Genomic DNA, 14,895 nt, shown 5'->3' with positions numbered 1-14,895 from the left:
ACCTCTGCCCCCATGGCACCTGGAGGGGCAGGCTGGTCACCTCTCCTTGGGGATTACGAAGAGGGTACTGACAAGCTGTGCTCAAAGGATCTCTTTTCCTTCACTATGTTCAGGTTAGCACAGCAGTACTGCAGGGATTATCTTAACCAGGAGGGTGAATAGAGGCATCAGAAAATCAGCATGTTTTTCAGAAATTTGCAGACAGCTGTAGTAGTAGTGCCTCTGTATGTCCTCAACATTTTGTTAGTCTTGTGTGAAGTGTTGCTCCTGTTAGGAAGCATTCATAAGCTTCCACTGGTTTTTCACATGTCCTCCCAAGGAGACAGAGGAACTCGATGCTATACCCCTATTCCTACCCTGTAGGACTTGCTTTTGCTGTATTGAGCTTAACATTTCTACTGTAAGTTGAACATCTACAGTAAGTTGCCTCCTGCAGACTTAGTCAAAGCCTGAATAGTGACTTTTGGCTTAGTCATAAAGATGTTAGAAAACAGTCAAGTTCATTACAGTGGGATCACTAACTCCCCTCTCTTGGGAAAGTGAGGAATAGCAAATCCTTTCTGAAGAGCAACAAGGTGTAAAACTGGTGCTGGCATTTCCCTTGCTTTCTTAGAGTCAACTTGGTGGCTGCATGCTTTTAGCAGGACACTGGGATTGTGGGAACATTCCTTCAGGATACAGCAAAACTTACTTTGCATATATGCAAATTAACCTTTCCACAGGCCAAAATGAAGAGCTCCAGAAGCTTGTGCAGCACTGTGAATCATAAGCCATTGTTTTCAGAGTACAGTTGCCAGGGAAATAACTGTATTCCTACTTTGAAGGCTTGAGTACTGCATGTAAGAGATGGGGTTTACTGCTATTGAGTCTTTGTGTAGGGGATTTTACAGCATGTAATTCTGGATGAGACTTGTGTAATGTGAGCAACAGACTCCTGTGCTCTGAATTCTTTTTATGAGGTTCTTAATAAAATGCAATCCTACAGTAACACTGTTTTTCACTGCAAAAATGTGAATACAACAGCTGAAGCAAATCCAGATTTAATACAAGTCTAGGAATAGCATGATACAGATTGCCTAAATTAGGTCTTACTCAAGATGTACATAGACAAATTGTAAATGAAAGGCAAGATGTACCATTTTCTTCCATGTATGTCTGTTCAAGTCTTTGTGCAGGTAAAACTAGTCTGGTTGGTGCCAGGAATACAAGAGCCAAGAGTATTGCGAGTGAATTAGAACACACATTCTTAACCAAGACTCGTTACTATAGAAGCAGTTAGGGTGAGATTTTGTACTGGCCAACAAGTTTACACTTCTCTCACTTGAGGTTCTTGCAGTGCTGTAATCTTGCTCAACAGCTAAAGTTGGAATTTAGTTTTAAAACAACGCAGGAAAGAATAATAGTTATCTGATTTAGGAATGCTGTAGTCAGTTTTCATGACTTGCTTTTGTTGTATTAAGCTTAACATTTCTACTGTAAGTTGAACATCTGCAGTAAGTTGCCTCATGTCATAGTACAGAAGCATAAATATGTGACAGCTTCTTTTTAAATGAAGAGAACACCAATATTAATTATTCATCAAGTAGAAAAGAATTTAAAATTGCTCTTAAATCAACAAAGCTGGAGTGTTCGGTTCACCTGAAGATTTGAAGTTACTGGAACATGCAACAATTCTCTACACATAACAATTATGCTTCACACAGTGTAGTAGATGGACGTAATGATGTTAAAAAAGACTATTCCTTCTTTTAAAGTGTCTGTGTCAACTTGACATCTTATTCCCAAAACTCAGTTTGATGTTTTCCTGATTGCAAGTATTGGACTGTGTTTTAAGAAGCATTATTTTTCTCACTGTAAAGAAGACACAGATAAGGACTGGGCAATGTTCTCTTGTTCCAGTTCAGTAATAGTTGTATGGGTCAGAATTCCTTTTTCTATATTTCTAGATTGAGATGCTGAAAGAGCGGTAACTTGGCAGAAGCTACAGTCATACTCTGTTAATTCTGCTCTGTAGGCAAGTCAAAACCAATATTTACAGTAGGACCTCTAATAAAGGCAGGCAGCTGTTAAATGTGTGGGTATCTTGGAGTTGATATGGTACTCCTCCCTGTCTGCTGCAGTGGAGGGAGTATTGAATTTCCTTGCCATAGCTCTGGTACTCAAGTGTGCTTCAGCTGAAGCAAGGCATTTTTGGCTCAAAGTATACCTGGTCTTTCCATGACTAGCAGTCAGACTTTTTTTAATTTAAATTTTTAAATTTATTAACAGTATTAAAAAAAGAAAAGCAGCCTTGCCTTTCTCTCTGCCTTTACAAAGTATACCTATTAAGACTTTTCTTTCTCTGTTGTTTCCCTCTGTTCCTCATGGTTCAGGTTTCTCTTCCCCTTACACTGTTGAATTAGTACATGCCTTCTTGGTTTGTTAAAGTTATTTGTCTTCATAATACTTTAATAGCCCCTCTGCTTCATTTTGTAAAGTATCATTTGTGCATCACTGGCTGCAATGGTATAATATTATTGTTGTTCATAATGAGTTTCTCTTAGATATTAACTTGCCAGTTAGCTGTCTTCCTTCTACCATCTGGCTGAGTTGGTGGGGGATGGAGGGTCCACTATCCTTCATACAGACTACAGTAGTTTAGAAAAGTATTAGAGCCAGCCATAGAATTACCTGCATGATGAAGGTTTGGGACCAAATAGCAAATTCCTGGAATGTTTCCCAGGTAACTTCATGAAGACACAGGTGAAGCCAGTTCAAAAATGGTATCTAATGTGCATCACTGAGAATTCTTAGACAGAGACAATGATCAGTATTATTGCTGTAAAGAGAAACATTTAGAGCTGCAAGTATACCATAAGCCACATTTTTATTTCTGCTTGAGGTTAGTGTGATACGTAGTGGATTCCACATTTCACCCATGATGTGGTTCACTTCTCTGCATTCAGATTTACCAGCCAGAACAAGCCTCAAGGGGCAGGTAACCAGACCCACTAAACAGAAACACCAGGTTTTCAATGTTCCTTTAATGACAAGACAATAGCCATAGAATAGAAGCACAGTACAGAATAGCAGCAGTTCTGCATACCCAATACTGAACAAGCGTCTGTGCAACTCACTGAAATTTGTTACAGTCGTAATCCAAACACAGGTGGCTCTATTTATGCTCTTACACCAACTCTGATTTTCCAAATGGTTTAAATAATATGATATCTACAATTGTCTTATCACAAAGGACTTGTTTTCTTCAGCTTGGTATCTTGTATTTACCATGGCTCTCACACTTCAAGACATGCAAGCATCAGAAAAGCTTCAGCTATCAGAACGGTACAGCTCATTTTCTTGAGATACAGGTAAGAAATACCACCTCCCGAAGTAGTATTACCGTACCTTCTCTGGTGTAGTTCAAGATAGCCCTATTCTGGTCCATTGTCATGTACAAAATCTTTCTTTAGGACTCCTATAGTTCCCAGAGCCCCTGAAAGCTTGTGTTACATAATGGTAAGATACACCAAAGTATCGGTACCTTTCAAGTTTCTACCAGCATCCTCACAGGTATTAACTGCGGCAATGCTGATGGCAGTATCAGACGTATAAATCTGCCCGATCTTTTTTTCCAGCTTACATTTATTTCTTCCGCCTCAGTTCCATCACTCTTTTAAAATCGCTTCTATCGTGTTCTGTCTTTTTGCTGAAGACTAGAAGTACTCTGTAGTTGTAGCCTTGCCAGGAGAAATAACATGTTTTGTTGAGAGAAAAGTTTTCTGGAAAGATAGTGAGTTTGTTCATATATTCACCATCTGGTCTTCTGCATTTCTGGAACTGAGTGTAATTACATGCTGAAAAAAGGATCCTTAAAACTGGCTGCTTTAAATAGGTTCACTCTCATTTTCAGATGGCTTTTGTCTTTCTTTTTTCTACTAAATTCTTCAAAAAGAATTCACCTAAGTAAAAGGGAAATAAGCACCAAAATTATTTGTTGGTATTTCAATAAAATAAGGCAAAACAAGACACATTTAACATGAGTGTTCTTTTCTACAGTAGGAATGTTCTTACCAGTATTTTATAGTAATTCCATTCTATGCAACAGCACTTTCAATACATATAGCAGAAATCTAAAAAAAACCCCCAAACCATAACCCATAACCTTTCCACTCCTGAAATCCTGATTTTCCTCATGTCCAATTTCATGAAACAGCTCTGCTGCTTTGTGCTTTCCAACAGGCAAGTGAATTGGTTTAATTAAAAACTAATTTTATTTAATAAAGTATCAGCAAGTTATAGGGAAACCTGCTATAAATCTCGTTTGAGCTGGTATTAAAACAGACTGAGAAGCACAGTGCCCCAGATGAGTCTTCTCTGCTTTCTCCTTCGGAAAAAGCAGGATGCTGTACCTACACAACAGGTCCATTAATATCAGCTGCTACTTAATACCCAGTGCTGTGTCAGAAAAAGTACTACCATAAGGGTGTCCAATTATTTCTAAGGCACTGTAGATAAATTCTGCCTAAAGCAACAAAACTGCATCACAAATAAGAAAGAGTCCCATTAAACCTGGAAGCATGCAAAAGGCACAATGTAAAGGCAAACTTGCAAATTGGGTACCTTTTATCCTGCTTCACACATTAAGTATAGTACAAAATATGTTTGGCAAAAAACATTAGCTTAAGCAGCACAGCAATTGTGCAAATATGGAGTGTCCTTGAGCTAAGATGAGGTTTGTTGCACATTGCTTCACCCTTTTAATTTTATATAATAAAATGTTACGTGCTGAAGAATCTAATGCCTTTCAGCAATTTACCTGCTTTATAGGAGGAACGCACTAAAGGCCCACTAGCAGTGTAATGGAATCCAAGATCATTTCCTACTTTTTCCCAGTACTTAAACTTTTCAGGAGTTATGTATTCTTCAACCTGAGTGAAAAGAATAAATTTTAATCAGGTGTTAATGCAAAGGAAATGGCTATAGCTGGCATACAGTGAAATGAAACACAGTTATATCACAAGTTCAAAATTTTTCACTCCAAAACTTTGAGCAGTCAAGTCACCAACTGTATTTTCTCTCTGCTTGCTACCAAAATAAGGCATTTTATTTGCTTTTCATATTTAACTGAAAAGTTTAGAATTTTCTTCTCTCTGTTTTTGAATGGTCCTTTGGAGCAAGCCTTTTCTTTTGTCCAAGTTAGTAAAAAATCATGATAGTCCTACAGATCTCTTCACTAACAGTTATTTTAGTGAGAAACACAGGAACAGAACAGAGCATGACACTCTGGACAGATCACAGAAGCAGAAAAGGGTAATTTCCCCAGCTGAAGTGGCACCATTAAGGGAGAGCCTATGAGACAGTGAAGGGGCACTGGCTTGAGCAATTATGCTTGAGACATACACTGAAGCCCTTGTTTTCTAGAATCATGCCTCAGCTCCAGCTGTCTCCCTGGCTAACAGCAGAAACTAGCACTGGGAAGTCTGCAGAAGATGGAAGGAGTTAAGATGCCTGAGGTAATTTTTAGTGAAGAGTCCGTAACAGACAAACACTATCAGGCTAAACAAGGAAAGAAATTTTTCCTGACATCTGCAGTTAGGGTAAGGATTACTGTGCAAGGTACAGACTATAATTCTGCCTGTAAATTAAAGGTACTTTTACCTTCAGGTGACGTTTCGTTGGTTGCATGTACTGTCCTAGGGTCAAGCAATCTACATCTGCTTCCCGTAATACTGTAAAAACAAAATTGTTAGTGGCAGAAGGATCACAGGGCATTGTCAGCCATTAAAAAATGCCCTCTTTCCAAGTCTGAACAAGGCTCACTCCCCAGAACCCTGTGGGGGCTACATTCTGCTCAGAGCAAAGGGAACTTGCAGCCTCCATGCGCAGTAGCCACACACCTCACTGAGCTCTGTGCTGCTGCAGGGCCTGAGCTAGAGAGAATACCCTGGTGCTGCACTCACTGCAGTCGTGTCTCACTGCAGAGATGACATGTTCTTGTCTTTATCTTGCTGCTTTTCACTGTGTCTTTATGTCAGAGCCTTCATTTGATAAAAGACGGATGGGTGCACATGCACTTGGTACTTGACTGTTTCAACAGACTAGATGCCAAAAAGATGTGGAGAGTTCTGAAGTGCCATAAATCAGGGGAAATGGCCAGTTTTACTCACTTAGGATGTATTTTTTGATGCCTGCAGAATCTCATAAACTTTGTCTTTACAATTGTAGGATATACCACAATCAATAAACAGCAAATGAGTTCAGGTAGTCAATTTACAGGGGAAAAACCTGGACATTTGATAGTCAGCTGGCCTGAAGAACTGTTTACTGCAGCTAGAGGGGTGTTCTGAACAAAGGGATGGCTGAGGAATCAGAATTTGCACGAATATCTCCACGTATTTTTTGTCTGTGTGGGCTGGTTGCCTCATGTTGAATAGGAAGAAAAGACAATGTTTTGACTACAACACTGCGCTCACTGTTAACCTGGAATCTGTTTACATACAGATATGGGTCTGTAAAGAAACAGGTACAATACCAGCACATTTACACGCTCTTTAACTCACAGACAGAGGATGGAAGGGGAACAAAACTACAGTAACCAAATGAATGTGGCTGGTAACAGTTTGCTTCCATTTACATCCATGAACTTGGCTTGAAGGTAAACAGCACCAAATCTGAAATTTCATATCCCTGTGGCTCAGAAACATGAGGCAGTAAGAATGGGAAAACCAGGAAGTGTAATTTTTTGGTCCAACTGCAACAAAACTAGACTACATAGCTGCATTCTAAATGTGTTCTGTACACAAAATAAAAGTACCAGGTAGACATTCTTTCAGGATATGGGAGAAATGCCATAGCATTTATGAACTACTTCTTCCAAGTGCATTACTTTCAGTTACCACCATGAATGGTTTTCTGTCCTCTTAATAATACATTTACATGAAACATAAGAACATGCTACAGCTCCAGGGATGGTAACATTTTTGCATCTAAGTAAACTGAAATAATTTAAACAATCAGGTCTGCTGTTTCTAAAAAGCAAAGCACAATAAGGCAATAATGTTGCAAGCTCATTATTTAAGTACTGTAAGATAAGAACGTTAACACAGTTACACAAAAATAGTTCTAATTTCCACTGAAGTCAACACGAGTTGGATTTACCTGTCAAATTGACTCTGGAAGCCATATGAAAGCAAAATATTTCAGAAATTCAGTCTTTTTTAACCAAACTTTTCTTTTTCAATGGATCTTAGAAAACATTTCCTGCACCAGGCAAACCAATTTGCACGTAGAGGTAAATACACTTACAACTGTTTTCCAACACAATAAAATTCATATCTGTGAATTCTGGCATCTATTTCAACACCAACTTACATTTCATTGTGGAATACACCTGTTCATCTGTCTCGCCCAGCCCCAGCATAATGGAGGTTTTAGAAATGATGCCAGGCTGGACCTCCTTGGCATGCTTCAGCACACGTATGGACTGCTCAAAGTTGGCTCGGGGATCGCGGACCTTCCTTTGCACATTTCCAGCACAAGGGGGGAAAAAATATGAAAGGGTGCACAGAAGTTAAAGATGCCAGGAAAGGCTCGTTCTGCTCATTTCTATAAAGTGGAAGCATAGAGGTTTCAGCTGAGCAGTTTGACATCGGCTGAAAGGCTCCAAAGCATCAGAAGCAACGGGATGTGCCCAGCTCAGGTTCCACAGCTGGGATGGGGGGATGGGATGTTCCCGGTTCAGGTCCCACACCCGCGATGGGATGCTGGGATGTTCCGGGGTCAGGTCCCACACCCGCGATGGGCTGCTGGGATGTTCCCGGTTCAGGTCCCACACCCGCGATGGGATGCTGGGATGTTCCCGGGGAGGTGACACCGCCGCAGTGCCGTGGCGCGGGCGCCCCCTGCCGGCGGGCGGCGGGCGCGGCGGGGCCCCGCGCGGGGCAGGCCGGGAGCGGGGCCGCTCCCCATCCCGGCCCCGCCCGCTCCCGCCACCTCCCACACCCACGGGGGGTTTCAGGGCAGCTCAGAAGAGAGTTCTTTTATAACCCCCTTGCCGTACACAGTGCTAGTGCTTACCTCTGCAGTTCTGGGACCGTCTCCACGTTGTGAGCATACACATCCAGCCCCGACAACGCTACTTTCTCCACAGCTTCAAGGTCCCCTCGGAAATCGGGAGTTAGGCATTCCACTAGGATTTTGGAATTCCTGAAAAGGACAGACAAAAAGGAACACATCGGTGGGATTTTGTGTTGCTAAAAAACTCAAGAGAGCAAAAAACCACACATAAATTAATAAATGATGCTCTGATAGCAAAGCAAAGTTAATTCAGGATACAATTCTAAAAGAACAGATTTCTGCAAATACTTATATAACAAATCAAACAGGAACTGTGTTCAATTCCTGATTTTACTGATGTGAGCTGGAATACAACAAAAGATAAATAATAAATATAAGAGCATTTCTAACAGCCTCTAAAACAATTTTAATCACATGTACTGTTTATGCAAGATTTTTTATGTGTCTTTTTTGCAGTCATGTAACTTAACATGAGTTTGAGATCATAGTTCCAAAATACAGAGGAGCTATGATCCTGCCTACTAGTATATGAAGACTCTAAGTTATTGCCCTGGAATCTAATCTTGATGTCCAAGAAACTGATTTCAGCTCAGAAAGACTGGTGGGAAAAACTGAAGGAACCTTTGGTGTCCCAAGATACACTGAATAAACACTTAAATGAGGTTATACAAATGAATTCTGCAGGTAGACAAGTATGCTGTCAAATGGTGTACAGGGTGTGGTGGTTTGAAAAACCTTTTCTCTGGGGCAGTAATGGTTTGCCCCACTGATAATACTAGACTAATCAAAGGTTCATATGCGCCCTACGGAAATTACATACCCACAGCAACGGAAGAGAAGGTGGTGAGGTAAGTTTTTTTTAGTAGGTTGGTAGCCATGATCTGAACCACGAGGAAGCAGGGGGCCAGTGAGCCCCCTCTGGGGGCCAAGAGCCCCCACCCCCAGCTGAGGCTACGAGAGACCCGGTGTAGTGTCAAAGCTGGACCGGGTCCTGTAATCAAGAGGTGGGAGAATTTCCTTACTGTCAGCAGCAGCAGAAAACATTGAAAGTGGCAGCGGAGCAGTCCTGAACAGACAGCGATGGCTGAAAGCCAAGGAGATAGCCAGTAGCAACAAGATAACATGAAGCCGGCTGAAAGACGCAGAGATGTTCCTGCAGGAGGGAGAGCTGGCAACGAAACAGAGGAAAACTCAACAGAGCTGGTTTGGGGTAAGACTGTATTAATTTCCCAAAACTCAGAGACCTGTTGAAGAGGAGGGGTGGACTTCCAAACCCTTAGGGAGTCCCAAAATGCAGCGGCAGCTAGAGTGAGACAGAGGAGCCGAGAAACCCGGAGTCACCCTGAGAGTTGAGCCAGGATGGAACACGGGGGAGATGGCCGTGCCCTCTGCTGCTGCTGCTACTGCTTCTATCATGCTGGGAAGCTGAGACAGAGCAAAAGAGCTTTGGTAAGACTGAACTGAAAGCTGCCTTCAATATTCTACCCCAAGAGGAGTAAAGATCTACAAGGAAATCCCCCGAAGGCTCGGGCTCGGGGTTGGAATTTCCACAAAGTAAGAACCAAAATCCTGACTGCCATACTTAAATCTGCTGCCTTAGGAAAATGAAGGACACTAACCAGTGCCACAAAAAACTGAAACGAAGGAACTGTGGCCTATGCAGTGACAGAAAGACTTTTCTCTTTCCTTCTTGGACTTTTATTGAAGGAAAAGAGGAATTTAATTCAATGTAGATATATATATATATATATAGGTGTGAGTAAATAAACCTTGTAAATATTTTTCCCTTCCCCCAATAACGAATGGTTGTGTTTTGTCTGAAAACTCTCCACATGAAGTGAAAAAGATATCAAGTCCATACCATCACTAAACCCTCTCACAGGGGCAGACTGTGGGAGGGGGGGACTTGAACTTAAAAATTGGATCCTTGGGAGTTTCAAACCACCACACAGGGCACCAATGCAGGGTGAAGGTGACATAGCCAGGGAAAGCCGGAAGGTACATTCATAGACTTGGAAATGGCCATTGTGGGGAAATGAAAAGCAATCTGGTCACTGCTGAATGAGAAACCAGACTCCTTCGGTCATGTGGTGACAGTGTTACCTAAATCCACTGTGTTTGAGCCCCAAGCTTCAGGAATGACCCTACCTCAAAAGAATGTACTCATTTCCTGGTAAACCAGTTGCCCGTTCAAAGAAGGAATCCAGTGCTTAGCTTTACATAAGCCTGGGATGAATTGGAAATGCATCCAAATTCAAAACAGTTTGGGGCCATTCTATGAGACAGATGAAAAGAAAAAGAAACCAGCACAGATAGCTAAAGGCAGACTTTTGTATCTGCATGGCGCCTGGAATACTCCAGCTAAAGGTAGCTTTGACCTACATGCAGTACCACATTCTAAAGTTATAACAATAATAGCAATACATTAATGACATACCTTTCTTTCAGATGCGAGACTGTCTTTGCAAAGTGTTCCGCTCCACCGTCAGGCATATCTACAAACATTTCAACTATTCAGTTAACCTTTCAGTTCAAGAAATGTATTTACTTATTAGCAAAGACTCAAAACCCATAAGAAATTCAAGTTTAAATGAGAAATAAAAAACCAGTCAAACCCCAGTCTTATCTTACCGCTTATGCCAAGGGTTTACAAAAGATATCCTACCAAGCCTTGCTCTGCACAAAGTCTAACTGTGATTCACCTTTACCTGTCTCCAGGTCCACTGTCAGCCTGAGCACAGAATGGCTTTACCTATATACAGTTTTGGTCTGAGAAACAGTTGTACAAAAATTGAGAGATATATATTACTGCTCTGTAGGCCGCTTTGAAGCTACTGGACTTCCTACCATACTGAACAGTTTTTACAGGGGTTTTCCCCTCCTATATGGTGTCACCTCAAAGGAGCTACTACAACCTTAAAAAAAAAGGCAACTTCCAGTTTTCACAGAATTACAGAATCAATTAGGTTGAAAAAAACCTCTGAGATCATTAAGTCCAACCTATGACCAATCATCATGTCAACTAGACCATGGCAGTAAGTGCCACATCCAGTCTTTCCTTAAACACCTCCAGGGACAGCCATTCCACCACCTCCCGGGGCAATCCATTCCAATGTTTAATCATCCTTTCTGTGAAAAAATTCCTCCTAATGTCCAACCTAAAATCCACTCCCTTTTATTACATATAATATATTCCAGGTTTAGTGTTTGGAAGAAGTTCTGTAATGGCATTGTATATGAATGCTTGTGGTTGGGTTTTTTTTTTGCTAATGGAGTAACAGAATATGGTGTTTATGTATGCATTTCACAAAAATTATAAATATTTAGTGTTCTAATATTCTTGCAATTTAATAACAGTGTAACTTCTGTTTTACCACATATGGAGAAATACTAAGAATATGTAGGAACTTCCCAAAGTTTCATCACTGTGGACTCCTTTAGAACAGTCCTCCTCAACAGCTGTGTTGATAAATGTTTACAGGGGCCTGTGTTTACCCCACGTAACACATCTGAGAGCTCAGACGGAAAGACAGGAGAGCGACCTACGCACCATCTCTGTCCACAGACGTCAGCACAACGTAATCCAAGCCCCACTCAGCGATAGCCTTGGCTGTGTTGTAAGGCTCCTGGGGATCCAGAGGAGGTGGATTTTTTGCTGTCTTGACTGAGCAAAATCTGCAGCCTCTAGTGCACGTGTCACCCATCAGCTGGAACAAGACACACATTCATTTACACGGTGCATGTCATTATTGCTCAGCTGGGAAACAGCTGCATAAGCTACATCAGATAAATCCCAACACTAAGCAAATAAAACTGGGACAGTGCTTTACTCTAAATTTATTGTAATAAAACCACTCCACTACAGTAGAGATCCAGCAATGCACTACAAACAGCTCAGACATTAACAGAACACTTAAGAAATGGTTAATGACTTACCATAATAGTAGCCGTGGCTGTGGCATATTCACCACCTCCCCAGCATTCTCCAATGTTGGGACAACGTGCTTCTTCACATACCTGAGGGTGAAAGGCTGTACTGAACCTGCATTTTTCATATTATTATTGAAAATAATTGTTTTATTAGTGATCAATTTCAATAGTAGCCTACAAACAAAACATAATTCCTTCTGTGATAAATAAGGTTAACAGTTCCATGCTCTGGAACTTCGGGAGTTGCTTCTTCACAGCTGCAAGTCCATTAGCAAAAAGAAGCTCCTCAGCCATGTAACTGCCTTATTAGCACAGACTGTCATTAACATTTTAAATTTAAAAAGTGTTAAAATGTTCACAAAGTCTATGACTCATCAAAGGATGATCTTAGCCTGAAAAAAAAAAGAGAAAAAAGCTCTCCATGCATTTGCACCACTTTTTACCATCTGGAAGGTACAATTAACAAAATATACACATTTGTACAGTTCTTTTCATGGAAAACATGTATGTAACTCTGAAATTGTGTGTGTTCCCATTAAAAACAGTTGCATATAGCATCTTCTGATCTCTGGTGATGCAAACAGTAAACCCTAGTACTTAAAATCATAGCAGGCAAAACATTCAATACTCTGTTGGATTTGTCTTCATTCTTTAGGGGTAAAATTCACTTCTGACAAAAAGGATCAGCATTTGGCTTGGTTTCAGCCCTGAAGATCATGCAAGACATGATTTCTACCTGCTCTGCACAGAAAAAAAAAATGTAAAAATGCCTTATTTCTACAGGAAAACTTGGTTGGTGCCAGATTTACCGTATGAAGATTTAAGCTTCTCAAAGTATTCTTTAGTTTATTGTAGTTCTTTCCCATGGGAATTTTTGTTTTCAGCCATGGAGGAAGCTGCAGCCTGAGTAACACCAAGAAAACATAAAGATTAATAAACTACTTACATAGCAAATGTCATTAATTTTATAGATTCATTTTAATTTGTTATGGATCCCAACAAGGAAAGGTTCCTTAAAAGCTGATGCAACTCAGAAACTAATGTTAACATCATTCATGGTCAGACCAGACTTCTCTCTTCCCTGTTTATCATCATGCCAACACTCAGGTGTATGAGTTTGCTGTCACTGAAAGGTTTAAAACTGTTCACTGTTCTAGTGGGGTTTAACAGTGCCACACTGGAGGCTGCAATAACGAATGGCAGCAGCTGTTATACAGCTATTGCTTCTGATCAAATTTATAACTGGAAATATGGGGGTTTAAGCATTTTATAATTTAGTCTTCATTTTTTGTTTTACTCTACCAATAATATTTTTTCAGCAGCAAAGTTGGGTACATTCACCTACTGATATTTGTAATCCAATACAGGCCATGGCACAGGCATTCACGTGAGAAAACACCATGTCTCCATGTTTTGTTATGCGTGTTTTTGTTTCTTATTGAAAAATCATTAAATTTGCAAGCCAGTAGGGCAGAATTTAATAAAAATACAGAGTATACATTTTGTAGTTATTACTAAATGTGCAAGATAGTGCCCAGAAGCAACTACAGTTGTTTAAAATCACAATTACCTTTCTCCTTTCTCACGCTTCAAATTGCCTTTATACTCAGCCCACGTGCTCTTGTCTGACAGATCTCCAGAGACAAAGTCCTGCAAGTCTGGCCCATTATGCAGAAACTCTTTTTTGTCCCCTGGCAAAGAACTTGATGTTCCGTACTGGTTACACACATGGTTCCCAGATACCTAAAAGCAGCAAAACTGTAATTTATTTAATAGCAAATGTACTAGCAGCATATACTAAACAACAACTTGCCCTTTTGCTGGTTAATGTACACTTTGCATAAGCATTTTTCCAACGGCCTTTAAGTTAACCTCTTTTTATTTTAAGCTGCATGAAACAGACTTATCTACCATAAGACCCTGCTAAGTTACACAGTATAACATAAATTCCCCTCGTACTCAGCGCTGGTGAGGCCACACCTCAAATCCTGTGTCGAGCTCTGGGCCCCTCACTGCAAGAAAGATATTGAGGTGCTGGAGTGTGTCCCGAGAAGGGCAACAGAGCTGGTGAAGGGTCTGGAGCTCAAGTCCTATGAGGAGAGGATGAGGGAGCTGGGGTTGTTTAGCCTGGAAAAAAGGAGGCTCAAGGGAGACCTGATCGCTCTGTACAACTGCCTGAAAGGAGGCTGTAAGCCAGGTGGGGGTCGGTCTCTTCTGCCAGGTAACAAGTGACAGGACGAGAGAAATGCCCTCAAGTTGCACCAGGGGAGCTTTAGGTTGGACATCAAGAATTTCTTCTTAGAAAGGGTGATTAGACATTGGAACGGGCTGCCCAGGGAGGTGGTGGATTCAACCGTCCCTCGAGGTGTTTAAGGCAAGACTGGACACGGCTTGACGTGATGGTGTTCGGTCATAGGTTGGACTCGACGATCTCAGAGATCTTTTCCAACCTCATTGATTCTGTGATTCCGTGAAACACCGCTGTGCGGGTTCCTCTGACACTTCGGGACTGCAGGACGCGGCGATGGCTCCCGGTTCTTCCGGGCGCTGTCCCGTGGGAGCGGGGCCAGGGCTCGGTGTCCTGGGGGTGCGTGTGCCCGTGCGGGGCTGGGATGGCCCTTCCTGGGCTCTGCCCGCGGCCGCCCCGCGCCGCCGCCGTCACGGACCCTCTCGGCACCGGCACCGGGGCGCGCCCCGCCCGGTCTCCTCTCGCCGTGCCGCGCCACGATACATCGCCCCCCCGCCCGCCCGGCCCCCGGGTCAAGCGGCGGGACTCACCCGGGCCCGGCCCCGTGGCAGCAGCAGCCCCCGGGCGGCGGCGTTGGCCCCGCAGCGGCCCCGCGGTAGCAGCAGCGACATGGCGGCACCGGCGCAAGCGATGCGCTCGACGCTCGACCGCCTCGGCTG

At 42.1% G+C, this 14,895-nt stretch overlaps 1 protein-coding gene across 1 annotated transcript; it reads right to left on the bottom strand.

Moving 5' to 3' along the window:
* Positions 1-3,003: 3,003 nt before the first annotated feature.
* Positions 3,004-14,864, bottom strand: LIAS (lipoic acid synthetase). The gene is made up of 11 exons (XM_027686612.1): positions 14,767-14,864; positions 13,559-13,731; positions 12,798-12,891; positions 11,995-12,075; positions 11,609-11,765; positions 10,496-10,553; positions 8,059-8,187; positions 7,354-7,499; positions 5,641-5,711; positions 4,799-4,910; positions 3,004-3,941 (listed from the first exon to the last, which is right to left on the bottom strand). Exons 1-11 carry the CDS (start codon positions 14,845-14,847, stop codon positions 3,889-3,891), a joined length of 1,155 nt encoding a protein of 384 aa, XP_027542413.1. The 5' UTR covers positions 14,848-14,864; the 3' UTR covers positions 3,004-3,888.
* Between the last annotated feature and the right edge of the window lie 31 nt (positions 14,865-14,895).

This window comes from Neopelma chrysocephalum, unplaced genomic scaffold (genome assembly GCF_003984885.1).
Source record: "Neopelma chrysocephalum unplaced genomic scaffold, ASM398488v2 Primary Assembly neopelma1_71, whole genome shotgun sequence".
Classification (NCBI taxonomy): Eukaryota; Metazoa; Chordata; class Aves; order Passeriformes; family Pipridae; genus Neopelma; species Neopelma chrysocephalum.
This window is presented reverse-complemented; position numbering and strand designations above follow the sequence as displayed.